Source organism: Lethenteron reissneri, chromosome 19 (genome assembly GCF_015708825.2).
Source record: "Lethenteron reissneri isolate LAM-NWPU_2019-01 chromosome 19, ASM1570882v1, whole genome shotgun sequence".
Classification (NCBI taxonomy): domain Eukaryota; kingdom Metazoa; phylum Chordata; class Hyperoartia; order Petromyzontiformes; family Petromyzontidae; genus Lethenteron; species Lethenteron reissneri.
This window is the reverse complement of record NC_083797.1, coordinates 14,033,074-14,055,053: the sequence shown is the minus strand read 5'-3', so window position 1 is coordinate 14,055,053 and position 21,980 is coordinate 14,033,074. Positions and strand designations below refer to the sequence as shown.

General features: G+C 48.9%; 1 protein-coding gene across 1 annotated transcript; it reads left to right on the top strand.

Moving 5' to 3' along the window:
• Positions 1-46: 46 nt before the first annotated feature.
• Positions 47-17,988, top strand: TMEM241 (transmembrane protein 241). Its single transcript, XM_061554408.1, has 16 exons — positions 47-317; positions 1,798-1,844; positions 2,771-2,848; positions 3,265-3,346; positions 4,920-4,997; positions 5,670-5,695; positions 6,640-6,691; positions 7,429-7,477; positions 7,670-7,718; positions 11,071-11,106; positions 11,958-11,992; positions 12,218-12,287; positions 13,545-13,638; positions 14,528-14,592; positions 15,574-16,925; positions 17,780-17,988. The coding sequence occupies exons 1-15, from the start codon at positions 246-248 to the stop codon at positions 15,728-15,730; spliced, it is 990 nt and encodes a 329-aa protein (XP_061410392.1). The 5' UTR covers positions 47-245; the 3' UTR covers positions 15,731-16,925; positions 17,780-17,988.
• Positions 17,989-21,980: the final 3,992 nt, after the last annotated feature.

The following is a 21,980-nucleotide window of genomic DNA, read 5'->3' as shown; positions in this document are numbered from 1 at the left end:
GGGGGGGAGAGGGGGGGGGTAGAGGGGGGGGGTATGTGACGTCACGCGCCACGTGGAAGCCACGTGTGTTGTTTTGAAGGGGCCGCCCATGCGCTCCGTCGTACGCGGTGCGCACCGCGGCGATCCATTCCCCGGCAGAGCCTCCCACGTCTCCCCGAGCCTCGCGATCCATTCCCCGGCAGAGCCTCCCACGCCGCCACGAGCAGCGAGCCGCCCCATCACGTGTCCGTGACACGGCCGCTTGGATGCAGTGGAGGCACCTGGCGACCGCTCTCCTGCTGTGCTCCCTCTACGTGGCCTCGATCCTCACGAACAAGGTTCGGAACGCCCCCTGGGTCGGGGTTGTTTGTCGTTCATCATATAGGTTGCGTTTTTTGGGGGGTTAGATCGCGTAATTATATAAAAGTGTCGTTAAACCATCCACCACCCTCAACAGACCATTAGTAAGGGTTTCACAGCATACCGGTGTGTTGGAAAGAAAATCCACAACATTTACAAACTGAGCACGACGTTTCGCCAGTAATTACAACCGGCATCATCAGGCGGACAGCCAGATTTGTGGAGAATTCCTCCTGTTTTGTTCTTTAAATAGAGGGATAGATGTGTGCAAGGTGGGGGGGGGGGGTAAATGCATATACATTTCAATGGGTATCCATTGCCGGTTGGGTTATACGTATGTTAATCAAAGCACATTATATGCATGCACTTTTCTCTTCTACCTCCTGTCATTTGCGTGCACTAAAATAACAGTGCCTGTTATTGTATGCGTACAGGTAATCTCTGTTGACATATGGTGACCTGTATAGGCATGCATTTAAACAATGCAGCACTAAGCCTGTTAACAAAAAATTGTCCGTGTCGGGTGGTGGCGGGTTTAACGACACAAATTTACGCGATCTAACCCCAAAAAATCCCCTATATTATGGATGATATTGGTCGCGAAAGCCTACACGTGTTTAAATTGTTTGTTGTTGATGTTATAGGCGCCTGCGAGGTCTCCATATGCTACGTGTTCGACGGCAGATGGCAGTGCAGACATAAACTCACCACTCCTGGCTGTCTTGCATGCTTCCAATAAGGTCTGAATTGGTCTGTAATGAGGTAGGCTCTGATAAGGGGTTGACAACTATGGGTGAAGTATGCTCGAGCAACCCCCTCCCCCTGCTGAATCTGGCTCCTGACAATATCCTAACTCCCCTACATCGTGTTCAATTCAAGAGTATGTGGGGGCTTGCGAGCCAACTTGCTTTACTGTAATATCCTGATCACCTTGATTCATGCTGGCTGGGCAGCCTCCACATCGCTGGTTTGCAGCTCAGGCACCTCCACAGGGATAAGCATAGTAGTTAGTATTCGAAATGGCCAGCACCGAGCGAGTTTTGCATTGTTTCACCAGTACAGTGTTTTCCACTGGAAATTGTGCAACACATGAACTAACACACAGTGATTGACTGAGCCGGTTTATTACCGGAAAGTGAGATCATCTACGTTGCCAAAGGTACAAATCGCTCACATTACGCATTCATATGCCCGATGCCAATAATGCACGACACAGGCCACACTGTTGACTTTCCATGCAATTTTTGTTGCCCCAAAAAGATGATGGGCTCCATAGGTCTCCACAACTGGCATTTTAATTGGCAGGTCTATGATCGTGATGGTCATAATCGTGATGATGATCATGATGATCGTGATGGTCATAATCGTGATGGTGATGATCGTGATGGTCATAATCGTAGGTCAAATGTTGTAAAAATGCAACAAACAGTCTAACGTAGTGCTGTGTTCTGTTTGCAGTATGTCCTCTCTGTCTTGAAGTTCACCTACCCAACGCTCTTCCAAGGGTGAGTGAAGGAAGCTACCAAGTTGGCAGCATTTTTGCTGCCAAGTTTTGACAATGGGTCCTAACCTCAGCTTACCTCAGAAGAGTTGAGGATGATAGACATTGCACGTGCAGAAGGTATTAGCAACCTGTACGTTTCAAATAAAACGTGACAACACGGCGTTGTAGACAATGATAAAGAGACAGTTGGGATGGCTGGGGTGGCACGTGTGCAGGATGTAGGATGGTGCCAGGACACAGAGACAGGCATTGGAGTGGAATATCGTGACTAAGGTGAAAACCTAGAGCCAGCTGGTGGTGATGAGGCTAGAATGGTCATTGAAGGACTTTAACGACTTTCACGATGGAAAAAACAAGCCAAATGCTGGGATGAGACCAAAAGAGAGTGGTGCTTTTGAAGGCTGTGATGGGTGTAGCAAGGGCAAGACCTAAAGCCTAATTATGGGATACAACTGTTACAATAGTCCTTCGAGGATATGTCACCTGCACATTATCTGCCTCGCCTGGTATGGAGAAGGTTGTGAGTTTGATCCCGACCCTGATGCCTTTATATTTGGAGTTTGCACATTATCCCCGTGGTCACGTGGATTTTTCTACGTGTCCTTCGGTTTTTCCCTCCACATTTATAAAAATGCGTTTTAAAGTATTTGGTATAAATTTCTACGTTTGCGGCCAGGTTGCTGCTGAAACAGGGTTGTATATCTCACTGGGCCTCACCTGGTAAAATGAAAATATTTTTTTTTGTTAGCATATCTTGTAAAAGGGATGGTAGAAATGAGACTTAACAAAAACACATAGTCATGTTTAGATATTGACTCTATAGCGGATGTGGCATCTGTCAAAGAAGGTTAAGTAGCATTACGGTCATGACCTCTTGACCTTGACAAAGAGCCAGAGTGAATGAAGTGTCCCGTGCCTTTCGTGCAGGTGGCAGACGCTGATCGGGGGGCTGCTGCTGCATGTGGGCTGGCGGCTGGGCTGCCTGGAGCTGTCTACTCTATCGGGGTGAGCCGAAGTGGCTTCCACCATTCACCAGAGTAGACCATCGAGTTGGAGGCCTCATCTCCCACCTAAATTTATAAAATGAAAATTCAAATATATTTGACAACTATCCTTGTAGTGGCTTCGTGTCTCTCTGCCCAAACAAGTGTTGGGGTAGTTCTCAGCTCTGTCGAGGGCCTGATGCCAGCAGTGCAATATTCCACTAAATAGCCCTTATATTATCAATCCCATAAGAATTGTGATTCTTGGCTGATTCGACCACCAACCAGGATTCGAATTCACGACCTAATAGCGAGTCGAGTACTCTGGCCACTGCTCCATGAGGCCGGAGAATGGTGATGGTGATGTTCCAACCGTGGATAATAATAGTAATTATCGCTGTCGGCTGTAATGAGTACGTGTGGTGGTTGTTTGTGAAGAACCGTGGTGGTGTCATGGTTTCCTGGAGCCCTCCTCTACGTGGCTGTGATTTACGCTGGGTCCCGAGCGCTGTCACTGCTGGTGAGTAACGAGACCACACGCACAACAGCAGACAAAACAAAGACAAAGAACCCCCATATTGCCTTAACATACTGTTGGGGCAAGTGCTGTTAGCGAGTTCCTATGAAGGCCAAGACGGCACACGAGAGGGGGTGGGTGGCCAGCACCATGCCTGGCCGCTTTTGTCTCCCCAGTGGAGAAGTTTACTACACACCGCACCAGGTACTCATTTGAGGCTGAGTCGACCTAGGGAAGGCCCATGACCAGTTCAGATAATCGTCATCGGTGTTGGCGATGAGCAGGAATTGAACTCGGGCCGCTGAGTTCATAGCGCAGCGCTAACTGCTACACCACCACTCCCTACCAATAACACGCACAACAGTGGACACAACGCTCCACGTATGTGCTGCAATACGCAAACAACAACAGCCGCCGTTCACCACAAAATCATGGTGATGCCAACACAGCACTTGTGCTAGGCTAGGTGCACTTTAAGGACATGTGTGGAAGGCTATATTGCTGGCAGGTCATGGGACAGACCCAGGTGTTTTGGGTTAACTCACTGAGGTGACTGGCAGGTGTTACCACCAGTGCTCCCCACCGTGCCAACACAACAGCAGGTACACAAACACACTCCATACGTACGGGGTGTCCAAAAATGAATATACCGAAAAGAACGTTGAATAGTTTTATTGTTATTCGAGATGCTGACATGAATGTAACATGAATACATGACTTATTCGTTTTAGAGTTTTGTAGTATTGATTCGATATTCTAGAATTATTAATAAACTTCTACATGCGGTTCATAATTCACTATAATCAATCTAATTTGGCGTTCAAACTCTGAGAAACATTTTCCAACACATCTGTATGGATGGCTGATGCCACAGTAGCATCAGCAATATGATGTTTAAGTTATTCAAGGTCCCTTGGTTTGCTAGCGTAGACTTTAATTTTTGACAAACCCCAGAGATAAATAGCTAATGGTGTTAAGTCGGGTGAACTGGCGGTTTCTCCTGAAGCAGAAAATAGCAATCAATATTCACAACAAGCTAAAACGTATAAGTCTAATGCATATATTCATATCAAATTTACGTCAGTATCTCGAATAGCAATACAACTATTCAACTTTATTTTTGGTTTATTCTTTTTTGAGCACACCCTGTATAAACTGCAGTGCACACAAGCGCACACCGTACACGCACTCAAACACTTGATGTGTAACAATTCGTGGATTAAAATGCATCATCACACATTCAGTGCGAGTTGATTAATCTGTAATAATTAATTGTTTAATATGTACATAAAATACCTGCAAAGCACGTTAAATGCTGACGTCAACATTCAGGCTAATGGCTCCGAAAAGACGTCACAGTTGGCAGATGGAAGAGACGAGATGCAGTGCACGCCAGACCGAAAATTAAAAATGCCACAAAGATTATTTGTAATTTTTTTGGGCGGGGGGGGGAAATAAACAGCGTTTACAAGTTTCCCTGTGTGTCCCGTGCTACTCGAGAACGAACGTGTTCGGATCGAGACTTGAGTGGTGCGTTTCTTCCCCCCCCCCCCCCCCGCGTGCCACCGTCTCCCAGCCGGTGCCCACCTTCCTGCTGCTACAGAACGCGTCGGAGGTGGTGCTGTGCCTGTGCTCCGCCGTGCTGTGCAGAGAGGTGAGCGCCTGCGCAGCCGCTCCCTCCACGTCGCGTGGAACGCGACCCTGCGGTCATCGTGCGCGCGCGCCGTGTGTCACCGCGCACTGTGGTCTTGTTATTCGACCTTTGAGTAAATCGGTGAACTCAGAAATGTGTACCACGTATGTTTTTATGTTGAACTTCTTTTGCACCGTACGTAGCTAATCGTGCTAATTGGAGGTGCGGGGGAAGGTCAACAAACTAAGCACGAAAAAGCAGTTCTAAAGAAATTAGTTTTAATTCTAGATGATGATGATTTGAAAGTGCATAGGCTCCAGTGGCTTCCTAATATCGTAAGGAAGAGCATTCCAGACGGCTGTAGAAGCGCAACTGAAAGCGCGCAATGCAGTGACCGTCTTTGGTGGGCTGCGAGGACTGCAGTGGTGAGAAACCCTACCCTAAAGGGCCCGGTGCAAGAGTGTTGAGCCAGCACATTTTGAGCTTCTGGGTTCAATCCCTGGGCTTGGCTGTCCCTTTCAGGGATTTTATTTTTCATTATGGGTGGCTCTAGGTTCACCTGCTATAAAAACGAAAGGACTAATATCACCATATCTCTTTTTTTCACGCAATGTGTAATGTGCCCGGAGCAAGGCGCTTCACGTACCTTATTTTAATACGCGCTGTATTTCCATTCTCTCATTGTCTTCACAGAAAATCCCTCTAGTTAGATTAACGAGGTGAGTGGACAAGGTTTGATGCGGGTGGCTTTGTGTGTTTTGGATGAAACAAAAATTCTTTACCATACTTGGACGACTCATTCGATGCGATTTTCATCATAAACTGGGTTCTTCACTGCATAAATAGATCACTATCGGCAACCTTGATTTATCCACTGCTGGATGAAGGCCTCCCCACGCTGTCACCGTCCATCCAGTCCTGTGATGCCACAATCCGTCTCCTGCTTCAAGTGCATGGGTGTGTCTCCTGTGTGTGCGTCCATGTACACGTGTGTGCGTGCATGTACACGTGTGTGTGTTTGCGAGCGTGCATTTGTGCGGTAATGCAACGGTTAGCGCGCTGCGCTACAAACCCGGCGACCCGAGTTTGATTCTCGTTGACGGCCAACACCAGTGACGAATATCTGAACCTGTCAGGGGCCTCCCCTAAGTCGACTCAGCCTCAAATTAGTTCCTACTGCAGTGTGTAAAATCATCGCCAATAGGGAGACAAAGGCGGTTGGGCGTGGTGCTGGCCACCCACCCCCTCGTTTACCGTGCCGGCCTTCATAGGTGCTTGCTAACAGCACTTGCTCCAATAGTCTGTTTAGGCTATACGGGGGATCTTTGTCTTTGATGTGTGCTGCTCAGGGGACACTGACCCTTTATTGCATTTATATTACATTGGGTAGAACGGTGGTGCAACCCGGCAAGCTGACTGCAGCTTCCAGCCACAGATGACGTCAGTGGTGAGTCACATCTGATCTCGCCCTGGCCCCTTCTAAGTTCATTCAGGCTTAATTCAGCACCTGATGTCATGTATAAGCATCAACACTGGGAAGAAATAGGCAAACAGGGCTGGTTCTGCAAGAATCACCTCATTTACCATGCAGGCCTTCACAGCAGTTGCCCCAACAGTCCATACGCCTCTACAGGAACCTGCGTGTGCGGGTGTGTGTTTGCAGCCTGCTGTTGATAACCCTGTCCTCAGGAGGTCTGCTCTTCTGCGATGTGCAGGTACGTACATCACAGCCACACTTGCACAGAGCTGCACTTACACCGCTGCTTCACTCCCACACAACGCCGCTGCGCACCCACACCGCGGCACTGCATCCACATGCAGTACTGCACACCCAGACAGCGCTGCACCCGTACTCACAACCATCAACATTGTCGAGCAGCTTAATGTGACTGACCTAGGGGGCCACTGACTATGCTGCTTACCTCCTGTCTGTGCCCTCACTGCACGAGCACCTCTGAGATTCGGTGTTCAAAGCACTCCGCTCACTGGGCAGCCCTGAGGTCAGTCAGAGAAATCCCACATGCCTGAGGCGGTGGCCATTCTTTGCACGATTATCGGTCATCACTTCCCAAGAAGTGATGCTCGTTTTTACTCACCACGGAGGGATGATGATGATGGTGGTGGTTAATGATGAGCTGTTGACCCTTCCGAGATGGCAAGATGTTAACTACCTTGCCTGGTATGCAGAAGGGTCGTGCGTTCAATCCAGACCCTGACGCCTGCTGTGTATGTTAACTACCTTGCCTGGTACGCAGAAGGTTCGTGGGTTCAATCCAGACCCTGACGCCTGCTGTATATTTGGAGTTTGCGTGTCTGTGAATTTCTCTCCGAGTCCTGCGTTTTTTTTTTTCCTTCCTACATCATCACTACGAACATCTGGGTCTGTGCCCTGTTGTCCTTCTGCCAGCGAGACTTCACCCCCTCCCCTACCCGTGTCGCCGTGCCATTGCAGTTTGACCCCGGCGGCTACGTGTGGGCATTGCTGCACTTCGTATGCGCCGGTGAGCACCTCCACCCGACCCATGCCTCTTCTTCAAACGCGAGCGCTGCACTTGCAACCCGGTCGAGAGGTCACCACCGCCAGGCCTGGCTCTCCGACGTTCCAGGACCTCGGCGGTGGCGGCCCCTGAAATCCTGGCTCTGTTTGAAATTGGGTTTTGCACCCCCACCCCCGCATTGTGTGTTCCGGACAGGGATCTACAAAGCCTTCTCCTATGAGCACAGCAAGAACCAGTCACTGAGGTACGACGGATGCGGTGGCCTCGTAGCGTGGTCGGCATGGGCACCAGTTCAAGGAATGCAATGGGGCCCACCCATCCCATTTCTCCTCCGCTTCGTAGCCCGCGCCCTGGGGGGGGGCCCTCTGGCCCAAGGAGCTCCAGTGCAGTTTCACCGCCTGCGCTCTCGGTAGCTACGCCACTGGATGAATGGAATCGCAGCCAAACTTGAGTTGGTGTGAACGTGGCCAACGATTGTACGGGGCAGAGACCCGTCCCGGCGGTGCGGTGGTCAGGGCCTGCAGCCTCGAGTCAGTATTATTGCAATTTCAAGTCCCAGTAAGAGGGCCAACTCCGCCCGTCATTCCTTGAGGTTTGGTAAAAATGAGTACCACGGCGTGGGACGTTAACAGTGGTTATCCTTTTTATTTTGACTTAAAACTTTCGTGACTGCAGGAATTCATATTTTTTGGTTCTTTCGGTAAAGTCACGTAGGTAGAAAAATAATGATAAAAATAAAGTGAATAAAAATAATAAAAATTAAGTAAAAAAAACAGTAATGTAGACTGTAGCCTGGTTATAAATCCGAGTGAGTCTACTGGCAGTCTATAATGTAGACTAGCCTGTTATTAAGTTTGGTGAGTGTACTGGCAGTCTATAATGTAAGCGCTTACATAGTATTATTCTGCCTCGGGCGAGGGGATCGTCGGGGGGGGGGGGGGGGGGGGGTAGCGGCCCAGCTCGCAGCCTGGCAACGTCTCACCTCCTCCGGCTTGCCAATCTAGGCGAGGCCGCGGGCTCTGCACGGGACGAGGCGTCACCACGCCAATGTAAAGTACAATTTTATTGCATCTTTCACGAAGAATTTAAGGTTTATTGTTTACTATTATTAAACAAGTAAGTTTACAAATATTACAATGATAATGTTTGTGTGCATGTCACTCGATGGGTTTCTATGTGTGTGGCTCCATGTCTGTGTGTAAGTCCATGTGTGTGTCTGTCTTTTTCAAACAGACAACGTCCCATGTGTGCGTACGTACAAGTGTTTGTGTGTGTGTCAGTCCATTTGTGCGCATATCAGTCGCTGTGTGTTAGTCCACATGTGTGTGTAAGTCCATACCTGTGTGTTTCACTCCATGTGTGTGTGTCTAAGTGAATGCGTGTTTATGAGTCGATGTGCGTGCATGGCTCCATCTGAGCGTGTAAGTCAATGTGCGTTTGTGTGTCTATGTGTGTCAGTCGATGTGTGTGTGTTAATCCATGTGTCTGTGTGTCACAGTCCATATGTATATGTGTGTGGAAGGCAATGTGTGTGTCAGTCTATGTATGTGTGTATGTGTGTAAATCCATGTGTGTGTGTCTTAGTCGATATGTGTGTGTGTAAGTACATGTGTGTTTACGTCAATGCGTGTGTGAGTCCACGTATGTCTGTGTGTGAGTTGATGTGTGTGTGTGAGTCGCAGTATGTGTGTACGTCGATATATGTGTGTGTAACTCCATGTGTGTGTATCTAAAGTGCATTTCTATGCGTGTGTGAGTCCATATGTGTGTGTGTGTAAGTCCATGTGTTTGTGTGTGTGAGTCGATATGTCTGTGTGTGTCAGTCCATGGGCGTCTGTGTTAGTCGCTTTGTATGCATGGCTCCATGTCAGTCAGTGTAAGTAAATTTCTTTGCGTGTCTGTAGGTCCATGTGTGCGTGTGAGTGAATGTATGTGCTTTATTGACCTGCTCAAGGCCGATGATACCATCAGTAGGCCTGGCCTCTGGGTTGTTTTTCATGCTTTCGGAGTCCCTCAAACTTTGCTCATGATCCTTAAGGACCTTCATGATGCTGAGCGGCCCCGCGTCAAACTATGTGGCCGTCAGTCAGAGCCATTCCCTCTACACCTTGGGGTGTGACAGGGATGTCCTCTGGCTCCACATTATTTAACATATCTTTTTAGCACGTAGTTCGTGAAGCCTTCAATGGCTGTACCCGAGGAATTACCATATAGTACAGATACAATGGGAGGGTGATCGATGCCTGGGTGCGGTCAAGGGATGCCTCCCTATTGCTCAACCATATTATGTATGCCGATGCTCTGGTGATTGCTGCTCACTGCTGCTCAACCTGGAGCTTGCCACTAAGAGGTGGGGCCTTACCATCAGCCCCACCAAAACTAAGCACCTGCCTGGGTATTTTGTACTATCGGACACTCCACCCCCACAACTCCCAATCGGTGTAGGGGCAGTAGTGGAGAGAATGGAGAGTTTCCCATACCTGGGCAGTGTGCTTATGACCGGCTCCAGTTTAACAGCAGAGGTCTCACTCCGAATCAGTCGAGCGGCAATATCTTTTCATCGGTTGCATAACGCTGTGTGGAAGCTACCTGGTCTGTCGCTCCGCACAAAGCTTCAGGTCTTCTCGGCCACAGTCATTCCCTCCCTTCTCTACGCTTGCGAAACGTGCACCCCCCTATTGGAGCATCTTCGCCAGTTCGAAACATTTAGGCTGGCCTGCTAACGATCCATCTTGGGTTTAACCATATATGTGTGTGTGTACGTCTAAGTCGATGTGTTTCTATGTGTGTGGGTAAATGTCTGTGTGTAAGTCCATGTGTGTGTGTGCCTTTTTTGCCCGAGCAACACCGGGCACTTACCGCTAGTGTAGAATATGTAGCAATGGTATTAAGCTGGGTGAGTGTACTGGCAGTTTATAATGTAGACTGTAGCCTGGTTCTTAACCTCGGTGAGCATACTGGCAGTCTATAATGTAGACTGTAGCCTGGTTTTTAAGCTGGTGAGCGTATTGGCAGTCTATATTGTAGACTTTAGCAATGGTTATTAAACTGAGTGAGTGTACTGGCAGTCTATAATGTAATGTACATTATATCATGTAATTGGCATTGATGTAATAGGCTGCAATCTGCTAATGAGAATTTTTTTAAATAAACAAGTATTCTTGCGCATTTTAGTAAAAGGAGAGTGTGTTGTTCAAAGTGTGCACATGTGAATACGCACGCGTCCACGTATGTTTGTGTGGGGAGCGGTCGTGCAGCGGTTAGCACGTTGCGTTGCGAACCCGGCAACCCGAGTTGGATTTCCACTCACGGCCAACACCAGTGACAATTATCTAAACTGGTTATGGGCCTCCCCAAGGTCGACTCGGCCTCAAATTAGTACCTGGTGTGGTGTCTAAACATTACGACTGGGGAGACAAAGGCGGACAGGTTCGTGGTGTTGGCCAACCACCCCCTCGTGTGCCATGGCCAGCCTTCAGAGGTGCTTGTGAACAGTACTTGCCTCCGCAGTCTGTTACAGGCTATACGGGGGATCTTTGTGTATGTATGTGTATGCGTGTATACACAGTTATGTGTGTGTGTGTGTGTGATTGCAGTGAGCTGGATCAGCAGTATTTAAACTACATTGTCAGGTACGATGTCCAACTGGATAATTTGCAATGCACGTATCTTAAAGACACCAACTAATACTATATAGACACGTAGTGATGTATCGATTATTAATTAACATCAGTTATTACCACTCTTGTTGCATGCATCAAATGACGTGTGTAAGAATCAATGGTTTTCTATTTGTGTGCTGTAATGGGCTCACGTGGCCGCTTAACTTGGCACCAAAGATGCGGTGAATTGTGACCCTGAAAGGTGACGATTTATTGCATCGTGGGGGTGAATTGGCAAGGAGCAGATATCTCAGTCCCGCTCGTATTTACACCACTGCAAGAACCACCGTTCGCCACCAATTGGCGGTGACATCACGACGGCACCCCCGTGCCAGGCGAGGTGTACTTTGAGCCCCCGCGTGAAGTGTCGAAGGCCCCGCTGGCATGAGTTCACAAGACAAAGCCCATGTGTCAGGTGTTGACCGACCGCACGACTGGCAATTTTCAAACGTGTGCACAGTCTGCCACGTCTGACGCTGTGATTAAGCTCACAATCATGTTGCGGGTGAAAATATGGGTCAGGGGTCGACTCTGTCCACTCATCCCTCTTTCTGTGGATGACGGGATGGGCACGACTTGTCATTGGTGTACCGTACATGGAAATGAACACGGCGAATTCTCTCGCGTCGGTGATTTTGAGAATATCGCCACGCAAGTGTATGGCGGCCGCTTGATTAGACGAATGGAGGTCAACTGCGTTTGCTTTCATTGACATCCCTGAATGGATTCACGTTCAAGCAGTTGACCTTATTTTGAGCGAGTGGCGGTGGCCGTGATGGACGTGGCACTAACGAGCGCTCTTCCGTGTGTGGTTCTGTTAGCGTTGTGGCTCTGCTGCCGTCGTCGCATCCGCTTGGTGAGTGTGAGGAGCGCAGTCGAGCCGGTAACACGCGTGAAGCACGAGTGACACGCGTGTTGCGCAAACACTTGACACGTGATGGACACAATCGGTGACCCACACCTTAAACTACAAATCGACACGCGCATTCCATGGCTCGCACATGACTCCCATGGCACGTGACAAATCAGTGACGCACCACAGATGTGCGACAATCGCGTCACGCGTGTCCCTCTGCTCCAGGTGACCTGCTCGGAGCGGCCGAGTTTCCATTCCTCTACTTCTACCGCTTCCACACCGGATGCCTGGCCAGGTAACGCTCGTCTGCTCGCTACGACATCTCCTCCCATCGCCACCATGGCAGTGGTCACGCTGTAGTCCTGCAGCATTCAACAAAACACTTGAAGGTGATGCTGTGCTGGCCGTGGTGCGCGAAGCACCAATAATGAGCTAACTCGCATTCGTCACCTGTTATATACATATTTTATTTTATCTTATTTCTCGAGCAATGTTCGGTGGTGGCAGATGGGGGAGGCCCTCATCCATCAGTGAATTCGCCAAGGCAGATGGTGAGAGAGAGCTAAGGAGCCAGCAAAGTCGTGTGAGGGAAGGGGAAGACGGGGGAAGAGGAGCGCACGGCTGGAATGGAGGCACCCGCCCGTCGCGCCACACTCCTGGTTAGAGATCCCAGATTAACGGCCGATTCTAAAGCCACTCTGATGATTGCGGGGGAGATGATCACCTGTTTACAGCGCTGAGCCAGTGAACATTCTACATTCCTATGGCAGGGAGCAGTGCCTCTGTAAACCACAGTTGGCTTCCCACTTTGGTTTTATTCCGTCCTTCGACCATGCGGGAGTGAAAGGTCGCACCGACCCTCAACCGGAATTTTAACTGGAGCTGCCCAATCGCAAACTGCATCCTCTGTTGACGGCACCACCACCACCAAAACTCAACCACCACTCAATATTACTACTAGAGACAAATACAAAAAGATCCCCTATATAGCCTTAACATATTGTTAGGGAAAGTGTTCTTAGTGATCTTAGTGAGCAATTATGAAAGCTAGTACGGCACTTGAGGGAGTGGTGGCAGATTGGGGAGGCCCTCATCCAGCAGTGAATGGCCAAGGCGGATGGTGAAAGAGAGAGAACAGTGTTATTAGCGAGGGTGTTATCAGTCCGCAAGTACATTAACCGAAGAGTAGTCATTCCGATGAAGATTGATTGTTGTCCTCCGGGCACTGACGCGTGCGTGCAGCAGTTAACTACTGCTGTTTCTTGTCCTGTACCTGTGTTTCACTGCTGTAGATTGCACCAATTCCTAGCGGTAGATTCTGCATACCTGTACTAGTATATGTGGGCTTGTAGCACTTTAGTAGAGACTGGCCCCTGCCCTAATAATGTTGAATTTCCTACATTTGACCTATGTTTTAAGTTAACGTGGAATATCTGCTACTGGCTGCGGGCTGCCAGTGAAAAGTAGTACTGTCCCAAGCTCGTTGGAGCAAGCGAGGCACTCGGACAAGGACTTTGAACCCTGACCATGACCCTGACCCCGTCACCCCCAGTGGGATCCTAGGCTTCCTGTTTGTGGTGACGGGAGACCGCTTGAAGGCATGCATCTCTTCCGCCGACTTCTCCATGTGGCTGCTCGCGGGGAAGGTACGCTCGTCGCGAGACGCCGGGGAGCGGCGCCGCCTCACAGCGCACACGGCGCGTGACCCTTAACCGGCCGTGCGCGCGAATCCTACGGGTGTCAGCTCCGGGTCCGGATATTGAGGGTCAACGTGTTCCTTCGCTTCCTCTGTGTGTTGTTCCCCGTGCTGAACCCCGTGCCACCGTTATCTCCGTCTCCCTCTTGCGCTTCGGTTTCGCCGTGAAACTTGGCGGGGGAGCGGGGTTCCCTGCCAGCCTCGCGCGGCTCATCATCATAGTCATCATCTTCCCCCCTGTCTGACAATCCAGCATTGCCCCCTTGTCGGCATCCCATTATTTATGACTCTACTTTGTCTGTCCGCCGATACCCAGCATGCATGCGGGCCCCGTTACCCAAAATTATTTGCGTATCGCTGTTTCCCACAATGCATGGCACTTGGTAACCCCCCCAGCGTCCTTGGCGTGCCCCATTACCAAGAGTGAATGCGTGGTACGGCTCTTTGAAATACGATACTGTCATTTCCTGTGAACGCACACCCAGTATTGTCAGATCTTATAAGCGCATCAAAGTTGAGCCTGGATAGTGCTTGGATGGGTGACAATGGACGCTTTGCTGCCACAGTCGACCGCGGAGTGGTGGTCAGCAGAGGGCAGTGCAGAAATATCCGAAGTAATTCAATGCTGCCACGTTAGTGCGCTCCTCCTCGAACAACCTGCACTGTTCAGCGTGCTGAAGTATGGTCAATAGACCATGGCGTGAGGAGGCCGGCACCCAGCAGTGGATTGTCAGAATTGGCTGCACATGTGCGGGTGCAGGAGATATCTGCTGCGCGAGTCCATCCAAGGGAATCTGCTCTGTGACCATCTTTTCCCACGCCCCCGCCCTGTGTTCCAGATGTACGCGTGTGCCCTATCCATCGTCCTGTTTGAAAGCACGCTGACTACGTGGATGGGAATCTGGTAAACGCAACACCTTCAGTATCTATGCAGCAGAGCCTCAACATTGGCCTTTGAACAAATTGCCACATGCAAGAATAGAATCATAGGTAAACAAGTGGGTGGGAGCGTAGCAGCCATGATCCTGACTTAAAGTTCGCTTGAAATTTAGTGCAAAAAAGGCTCAATGGGTGATGATAGAGCTTGCAGTCTTCACCCAGTCCGTTAGGGACGCTTCGTCAGTCGAGGTTTTTAGGGCTCGTCTGAAAGCACATTTACTTTCTCTTGCGTATCCGTCTGTGTCAGGTTGTTTTCCCTCTTAATTTTAATGTTAAGGGTTTAAATTTTTAATTACTGGGATTGTGTTGTAAAGCACCATGTGGCCTTGCGTGAATAGCACTAGATAAAAAGTTGTACGTACTTACACATAAAAGAGGTTATACCCCAGCTATGTCACTGGAGGGGGCGCTATGGCCATGTTCTTGAACATCACAATATCGCAATAAAGCAAACTGCTCATCAACGACACCTCCAACTGGTTGGTGTTGAGGGTGACTTTCAAATGACTTTGCTGGGCCACGCACTGATGTACGCCGCAGTCACTTCTGTCACTGCACGAGGCCCTTGAAATGGCATAAATGGCCGATTGCACTAATTTTTTTAAACACAGCAATTACTGGCAGGTCGAAAATATCCCCTCTCTCGAGATGCTCGCAGTGATGGGTGAATGTTGTTAGCTGGCCCTGTCATGAGGTGGGCGCACACCTGGTGTTGGCACGGGCCCTGTGAAATTAAATACTGGGCCCCCCCAGGTCCCCACGTCTGCCACACAGCGATGCAGTCAGGCGTCGGCTTGGCCTCATCTCAACGTTAACCCACAGCCATCGCGAGGATCTCGAGGCCCACTGGGAATCTCGGGCGTCCTTCGTCACAAGGCCGTGTCCGGCCCACGTGCCGTAGATTCCCCAGCTCTGCCCTAAAGTCGCCACGTGTTCTTCCCCCCAGCCTCCTGCTCGGCCTGGTCAGCGAGGTTCTGCTCTCGCTGGGCGACAAGTGGCAGGAGGGCGGCAGCGACTGCCTTGGGGTCAGCTCCTCCCTCCAGCAGAAGGTGTCGCTCGCCACCAGCGGCATCGGAAGCCAAGGAACCAGCAAAGTCGTGTGAGGGGGAGACGGGGGAAGAGGAGTGCGCGGCTGGAATGGAGGCACCCGCCCGTCACTCCGCACTCCTGGTTGGAGGTCCCAGATTAACGGCCGATTCTAAAGCCGCTCAGATGATTGCGGAGGAGATGATCACCTGTTTACAGCGCTGAGCCAGTGAACAGTCAACATTACTATGGCAGGAAGCAGTGCCTCTATGTAAACCACAGTTGGCTTCCCACTGGTTTTATTCCACCCATCGACCCTGCAGGGGTGAAAGGTCGCAACGACCCTCAACCGGAATTTGAACTGGAGCTGCCCAATCGCAAACCGCATGCTCTGCTGATGGCACCACCACCACCAAAACTTAACCATGACTAATAATAGTACTACTAGAGACAAATACAAAAAGACAAAGATCCCCTGCATAGCCTTAACATATTGTTAGGGTAAGTGCTGTTAGTGAGCACCTATGAAAGCTCGCACGGCACGTGAGGGAGTGGTGCGGCTAGTACCACGCGCGGCCGCCTTTGTCTCCCCAGTGGCAATGTTTACACATCACACCAGGCACTCATTTGAGCCCAAGTCGACAGGGGGGGGGGAGGCCCAGGGCTGGTTTCAGATAATCGTCACTGGTGTTAGCCATGAGCGGGAATCTAACTCGGGTTGTCTACGTCTGCATAATGAAGTGTGTATTGGTGAAGCGAGTGGTGAAATATCGGCGTGGTTTTTACACCTTGGTGTAATGAGCCACACAGGTTATCAGCTTGGCACCGGGCCGTGGAGTTCCCGCACGTGCTGGATGTACAAAATATTTTTTTTTACAGTATATACTGTATGCGTATAGCGTTTTAACTTTTTTATGCTCTATGTAGCCATGGTCTGTTGGTATCTCTGAAAGTATATTTTGGAAAAGTCGTGAAAATAATAATTTGATAAAACAGTATTTTTGATGATGGGGGACGGGGGGGAGAATGAGATGCGGTTGCGGTGTGAGGTCGTTGTAACGCGGGCGGGGCATCAATCGTGGTTTGGGATTTAACACGATCTTGGCATGCGGCATTTTCCACTCTTAATACGATTACTTCATTACTTCTTGACTTAAATCTTTTGTGACTGCAGGAATACATATTCTATGGGTCTTTCGGTAAAGCCACGTAGATAGAAAAATAATAAAAATTTCACGACGTTTCGATCGCAACACAAGCATTCGTCTTCAGGTGAGAGAGAAAGCTGCTGAGACGAGGTCTTATATAGGCCTGAGATGGGTGCATCAAGGTAGGTGGGTGGAGCTAGAGATGGTCCAACCACAGAGGCTGGGGCAGTGTCCTTTGTATTGAGAGATTAGCCTGTAGGGCGCCACCAAAGCTGTGGAGGTTGCCATTGTCTTGTGTGTAGCCCAAGGGTAAGTGGGAGGGGCTAGAGATGGTATTTTCATGTAAATGTAGATCGGAGGGCGCCCTGAGGCTGTGGAGGTGGCCATTGTATTGTGAGAGATTAGCCTGTAAGCTGTGGAGGTGGCCATTGTATTGTGTGTAGCCCAAGTCTAAGGGGGTGGGGCTACAGATGGTATTTGCATGTAAATGTAAGATTGGAGGGCGCCCTGAGGCTGTGGAGGTGGCCATTGTATTGTGATAGATTAGCATGTCAATGTAAGAGAACCACTGCAACTGTGGATATGCTAGTGAGACATTCAGCCTGTCAATGCAAAGACATCCAACCTGGCAATGCAACTCAGAGAGTCGGAAATAACTGCTGACATCGGCAGGTAGGATGGAAACATCATAGCCAGTTATGACTTAAACTGGTTAATAACGTCCTTCCGGTGATTGCTCAGTTTGTACCCATCTCGGTTGAAATTGTGTGTTTATATATCTGAATGGCTTCATGAACTAATCTTTGTTGATAGCCAGTAGGTTTGCAGAGTACCTTCGTCTTGGAAAAATCTACTGGCTATCAACAAAGATTTGTTCATGAAGCCATCCAGATATATAGTCTAAGGCATAACTGGCTATGATGTTTCCATCTTACTTGTCGATGTTCGCTGTTATTTCCAACTGAGTTGCATTGCCAGGTTGGATGTCTTTGCATTGACAGGCTGAATGTCTCACTAGCATATCCACCGTTGCAGTGGTTCTCTTACATTGACATGCTAATCTATCACAATACAATGGCCACCTCCACAGCCTCAGGGCGCCCTCCGATCTTACATTTACATGCAAATACCATCTGTAGCCCCACCCCCTTACACTTGGGCTACACACAATACAATGGCCACCTCCACAGCTTACAGGCTAATCTCTCACAATACAAAGGCCTCTGCCCCAGCCTCTGTGGTCGGACCATCTCGAGCTCCACCCACCTACCTTGATGCACCCATCTCAGGCCTATATAGAACCTTGTCTCAGCAGCTTTCTTTCTCTCACCTGAAGACGATTGCTTGTGTTGCGATCGAAACGTACGTGGCTTTACCGAAAGACCCATAGAATATACTTCATTACTACCTAATGCATTTCCCTCTTTGGGGATAATTTCACCTCGGACAACTGCACTGTGGCTCCTACGCCTGGCGGTCGTGTCGCGTCGTCTGTGTGCATTGGCTGTTGCTGTCCTCGTTAACGCAGCTGCCAACGTCACCATCTTCTTTGTGCTTGGAATACTTGTTAATTTTTCCTTGACAGTAAAATCATCAAACTAATCAACTTGTACATTATAAGTGATGATAAGTGATTTTTCCCATGAAAGTTTAAATATGGGATTGTCCGGTTACCTGCCTTTACTTGTACTGTGACACTTATCCTGAGGTGTGTGGCCATGTTGTACGCTGGATAACGGTGGAATAACTCTCACTGGCAATAAAACTGTTCTTGTGTACGTGCACGAGTCGACGTGTTCGTGACTTGGTTCCATTCCTGGACATCGCGCACAACACCAATGGAAAGTTACGTTTAAAAGGTAGCCGTGTCTCTAGTTCACATGTTCACCTATTCACTCGCTAGCTCGTGCACACCGAATCCCTGGAGTGTACCCACTCGCTCAGTCTCGTGCATGCACACGCACGCTTCCAAAACGAGACCGTTGCTTGAAACATTTACCAACTATTCAATGTGTCTCTAATCGAGTGAGCATTGTTTGGTGCTCATCTCTGAGTGAAAGCGAGCCAATGGTGGATTTTCCACATACGGGTTGTCGTGTATAGCCCTTGAAATGGGTTAAAACTTTTCTAATTGGTACCGCCCATGGTGGCAAGGCCTAACAAGTATATTCTTTAAACATCCGATTCTCTAGATTACAAATATGCATAATGATAGCAAGGTCACCATGGGAGTGTCTTGTGAGAAGTAATTTAACGAAGGTAAAGACAGAAAATATCACTTCAGAAACAAATGTGATATATAGCATCTACGGAACATGAAAACAAATATTCGTTGTGTGAGTATATGAAGGAGTGTGTACACCACGCGTTCTGCCCGTTGGTGGACACTGGTAACATATAAAAGCAGATACCGCTATTTCAGTGCACACAAACGACAGGAGGAACAAGAACAATGGGCTTGCGTAATGTTCGTTGATTATCATGTATATAACCCAACCGGTAATGGATATCCATTGTAATCCATATGCATCCATTAATCCCCCCCCCTCTTCGCACAAGGGCTCAAGTGACGTCATCACATCTACTCTCGAAGGAACGAAACAAGTATGGCTGCCGCCTGATTACTGGCGAAACGTCGTACTCAGATTGTAAATCTTGTGGATTTGCTCTCCAACACACCGGTGTGCTGTACTAGTCACGAATTGGCACGTTTTGTTTATGTTACAAACCTATCTCGGCCTCGCTGTGCGCTGCGTTGCACCGCTAGTCGAGTAGACAACCATGTGTTCAATAAACCCTCGGAGCCAGGATGACCGTCCAACTCCGATCGTCATTTATTGATTGTAACAGGTAAAACTGGTGAGAAAACACAGATACAGCATCTGTTATAATTCGGAAACACCCACACAATGAACACCACAGCATCAGAACATTGTCTCAGATAACAATAGATCCTGGAAGGACCAGGCCCCCACATTACCCCTGAACAACTAGACAAAGGCACAAGCTGGTGCGTTGCATACAGGCACAGTGTATTCATCCCACTGCACCCCAAATGTACAGCATTACACTTAACACTAAACTGTGGATGAGATACTTCGTCATCACTCTCAGGATCGCAACATAGGCACAAGTCTGACTCGACCTACTAAATCACAAGTAACATCCACAATAAGAAAAGTCACAGGCTTCGTTACTAACTAGGCCTCGTATTTACTACAACAACTTAACGGCACCATAAAGGCATTTACATTGCTATAGCGGTCATTCCAACATTACAACAGCATTTCCAATATTATAGGAATACTAGCGGAAGTACCCGGCTTTGCCCGGGTGAAAAATATCTTTCTTAAAAACCTTACATATATATATACACAGATACTAAGGTATTGTCAAAGCCCGGTGGGCTGTTTGTACATTTTTCCACCAACAAATATATAAGAGGCTTTCACAAGTCCAAAAAGTTGTAGAAAGTGTGGGGTAAATAGTTGATGTCAAAAGGTTTCCGAAAATTGTGGTCTCCCCCCCCCCCTCAAAAAATATCTTTACCCCTCGTAGGTATATATACTAACAACACCTTACATACAACATAGGAAGTGGTATCTATTGACTCTGTAGTAGTATCTACTGACTGTACCGTAGTATCTACTGAGCCAGTAGTAGCTACTGACTGTTTAGTAGTATTTAGTGACTGTAATAACTACTGACCATAGTAGTATTTACTGGGCCTACAGTAGTATCTACCGACTATATACTCGTAACGACTAACTGTATAGTATCTGCTGACTCTATAGTGTATCCACTGACTATAGTAGTAACTACACAATCTATAGCAGTATCTACTCACTCTATAATAGTATCTACTGACTCTAGTAGCTACTTACCGTAGCAATATGTACTGATTGTATAGTAGTATATACTGACTGTAGCAGTATTGACTGACTGTAGTGGTATATACTGACTGTTTTAGTATTTACTATAGCGGTATCTACCAACTCGATAGCAGTATCTACTATCGCTACAGCAGTGTATACCGACTGAGGTCGTACCTGCTATCACTACAGCAGTGCATACTGCTGTGTTGGTACCTGCTATGATTACAACAGTGCATACTGACTGTGGTGGTACCTGCTATGATTACAACAGTGCATACTGCTGTGGTGGTATCTGCTATGATGAGAGGAGTACATATTGTGGTGGTGGTACCTGGTATGATAACAGCAGTGCATATTGACTGTACTCATCATTCACCCTCACCATTCACCACTCACAACTCACCCTTACCACTCATCCTCACCACTCACCACTCCCACTCACTATTCACCATTCACCCTCACAACTCACCACTCACCAACCTCCCTCACCAATCTCCCTCACCACTCACCCTCACCCTCACCACTCACCCTCACCAATCACCACTCACCCTCACCACTCACTCTCACCACTAACCCTCACCACTAACCCTCACCACTCTCACTCACCACTCTCCCTCACCACTCACCACTCACTCTCACCATTCACCCTCACTAATCACCACTAACAACCGCCACTCACCCTCCCCACTCACCCTCACCACTCACCCTCACCAATCACCACTCACCCTCACCACTCACTACTCACCCTCACCACTCTCCCTCACCACTCTCCCTCACCACTCTCCCTCACCACTCTCCCTCACCAGTCACGCTCACCACTCACCACTCACGCTCACCACTCACCCTCACTACTCACCCTAACCACTCACCACTCACCCTCAACACTCACCCTCACCGCTCACTACTCACCCTCACCACTCACCCTGACCACTCACCACTCATCCTCACCAATCACACCCTCACCAATCACCACTCACCCTCACTGCTCACCCTCACTGCTCACCCTCACCACTCACCCTAACCACTCACGCTCACCCTCACCACTCACCCCTTACTAATCACCATTCACAACCGCCACTCACCCTCACCACTCACCCTCACCACTCACCCTCACTACTCACCACTCATCCTCACCAATCACACCCTCAACAATCACCACTCACCTTCACCACTCACGCTCAACACTCACCCTCACCACTCATGCTCACCACTAACCCTCACCACTCACCCCTCACTAATCACCACTCACCCTCAATACTCACCCTCACCACTCATGCTCACCACTAACCCTCACCACTCACCCC

Coding starts and splice junctions, on each gene's coding strand:
- TMEM241 (XM_061554408.1), top strand. CDS start 246: ATGCAGTGGAGGCACCTGGCGACCGCTCTCCTGCTGTGCTCCCTCTAC. Junction 7,478..7,669: donor GCTGCACTTCGTATGCGCCG/GTGAGCACCTCC, acceptor TGTTCCGGACAG/GGATCTACAAAGCCTTCTCC. Junction 11,993..12,217: donor GCCGTCGTCGCATCCGCTTG/GTGAGTGTGAGG, acceptor CCTCTGCTCCAG/GTGACCTGCTCGGAGCGGCC.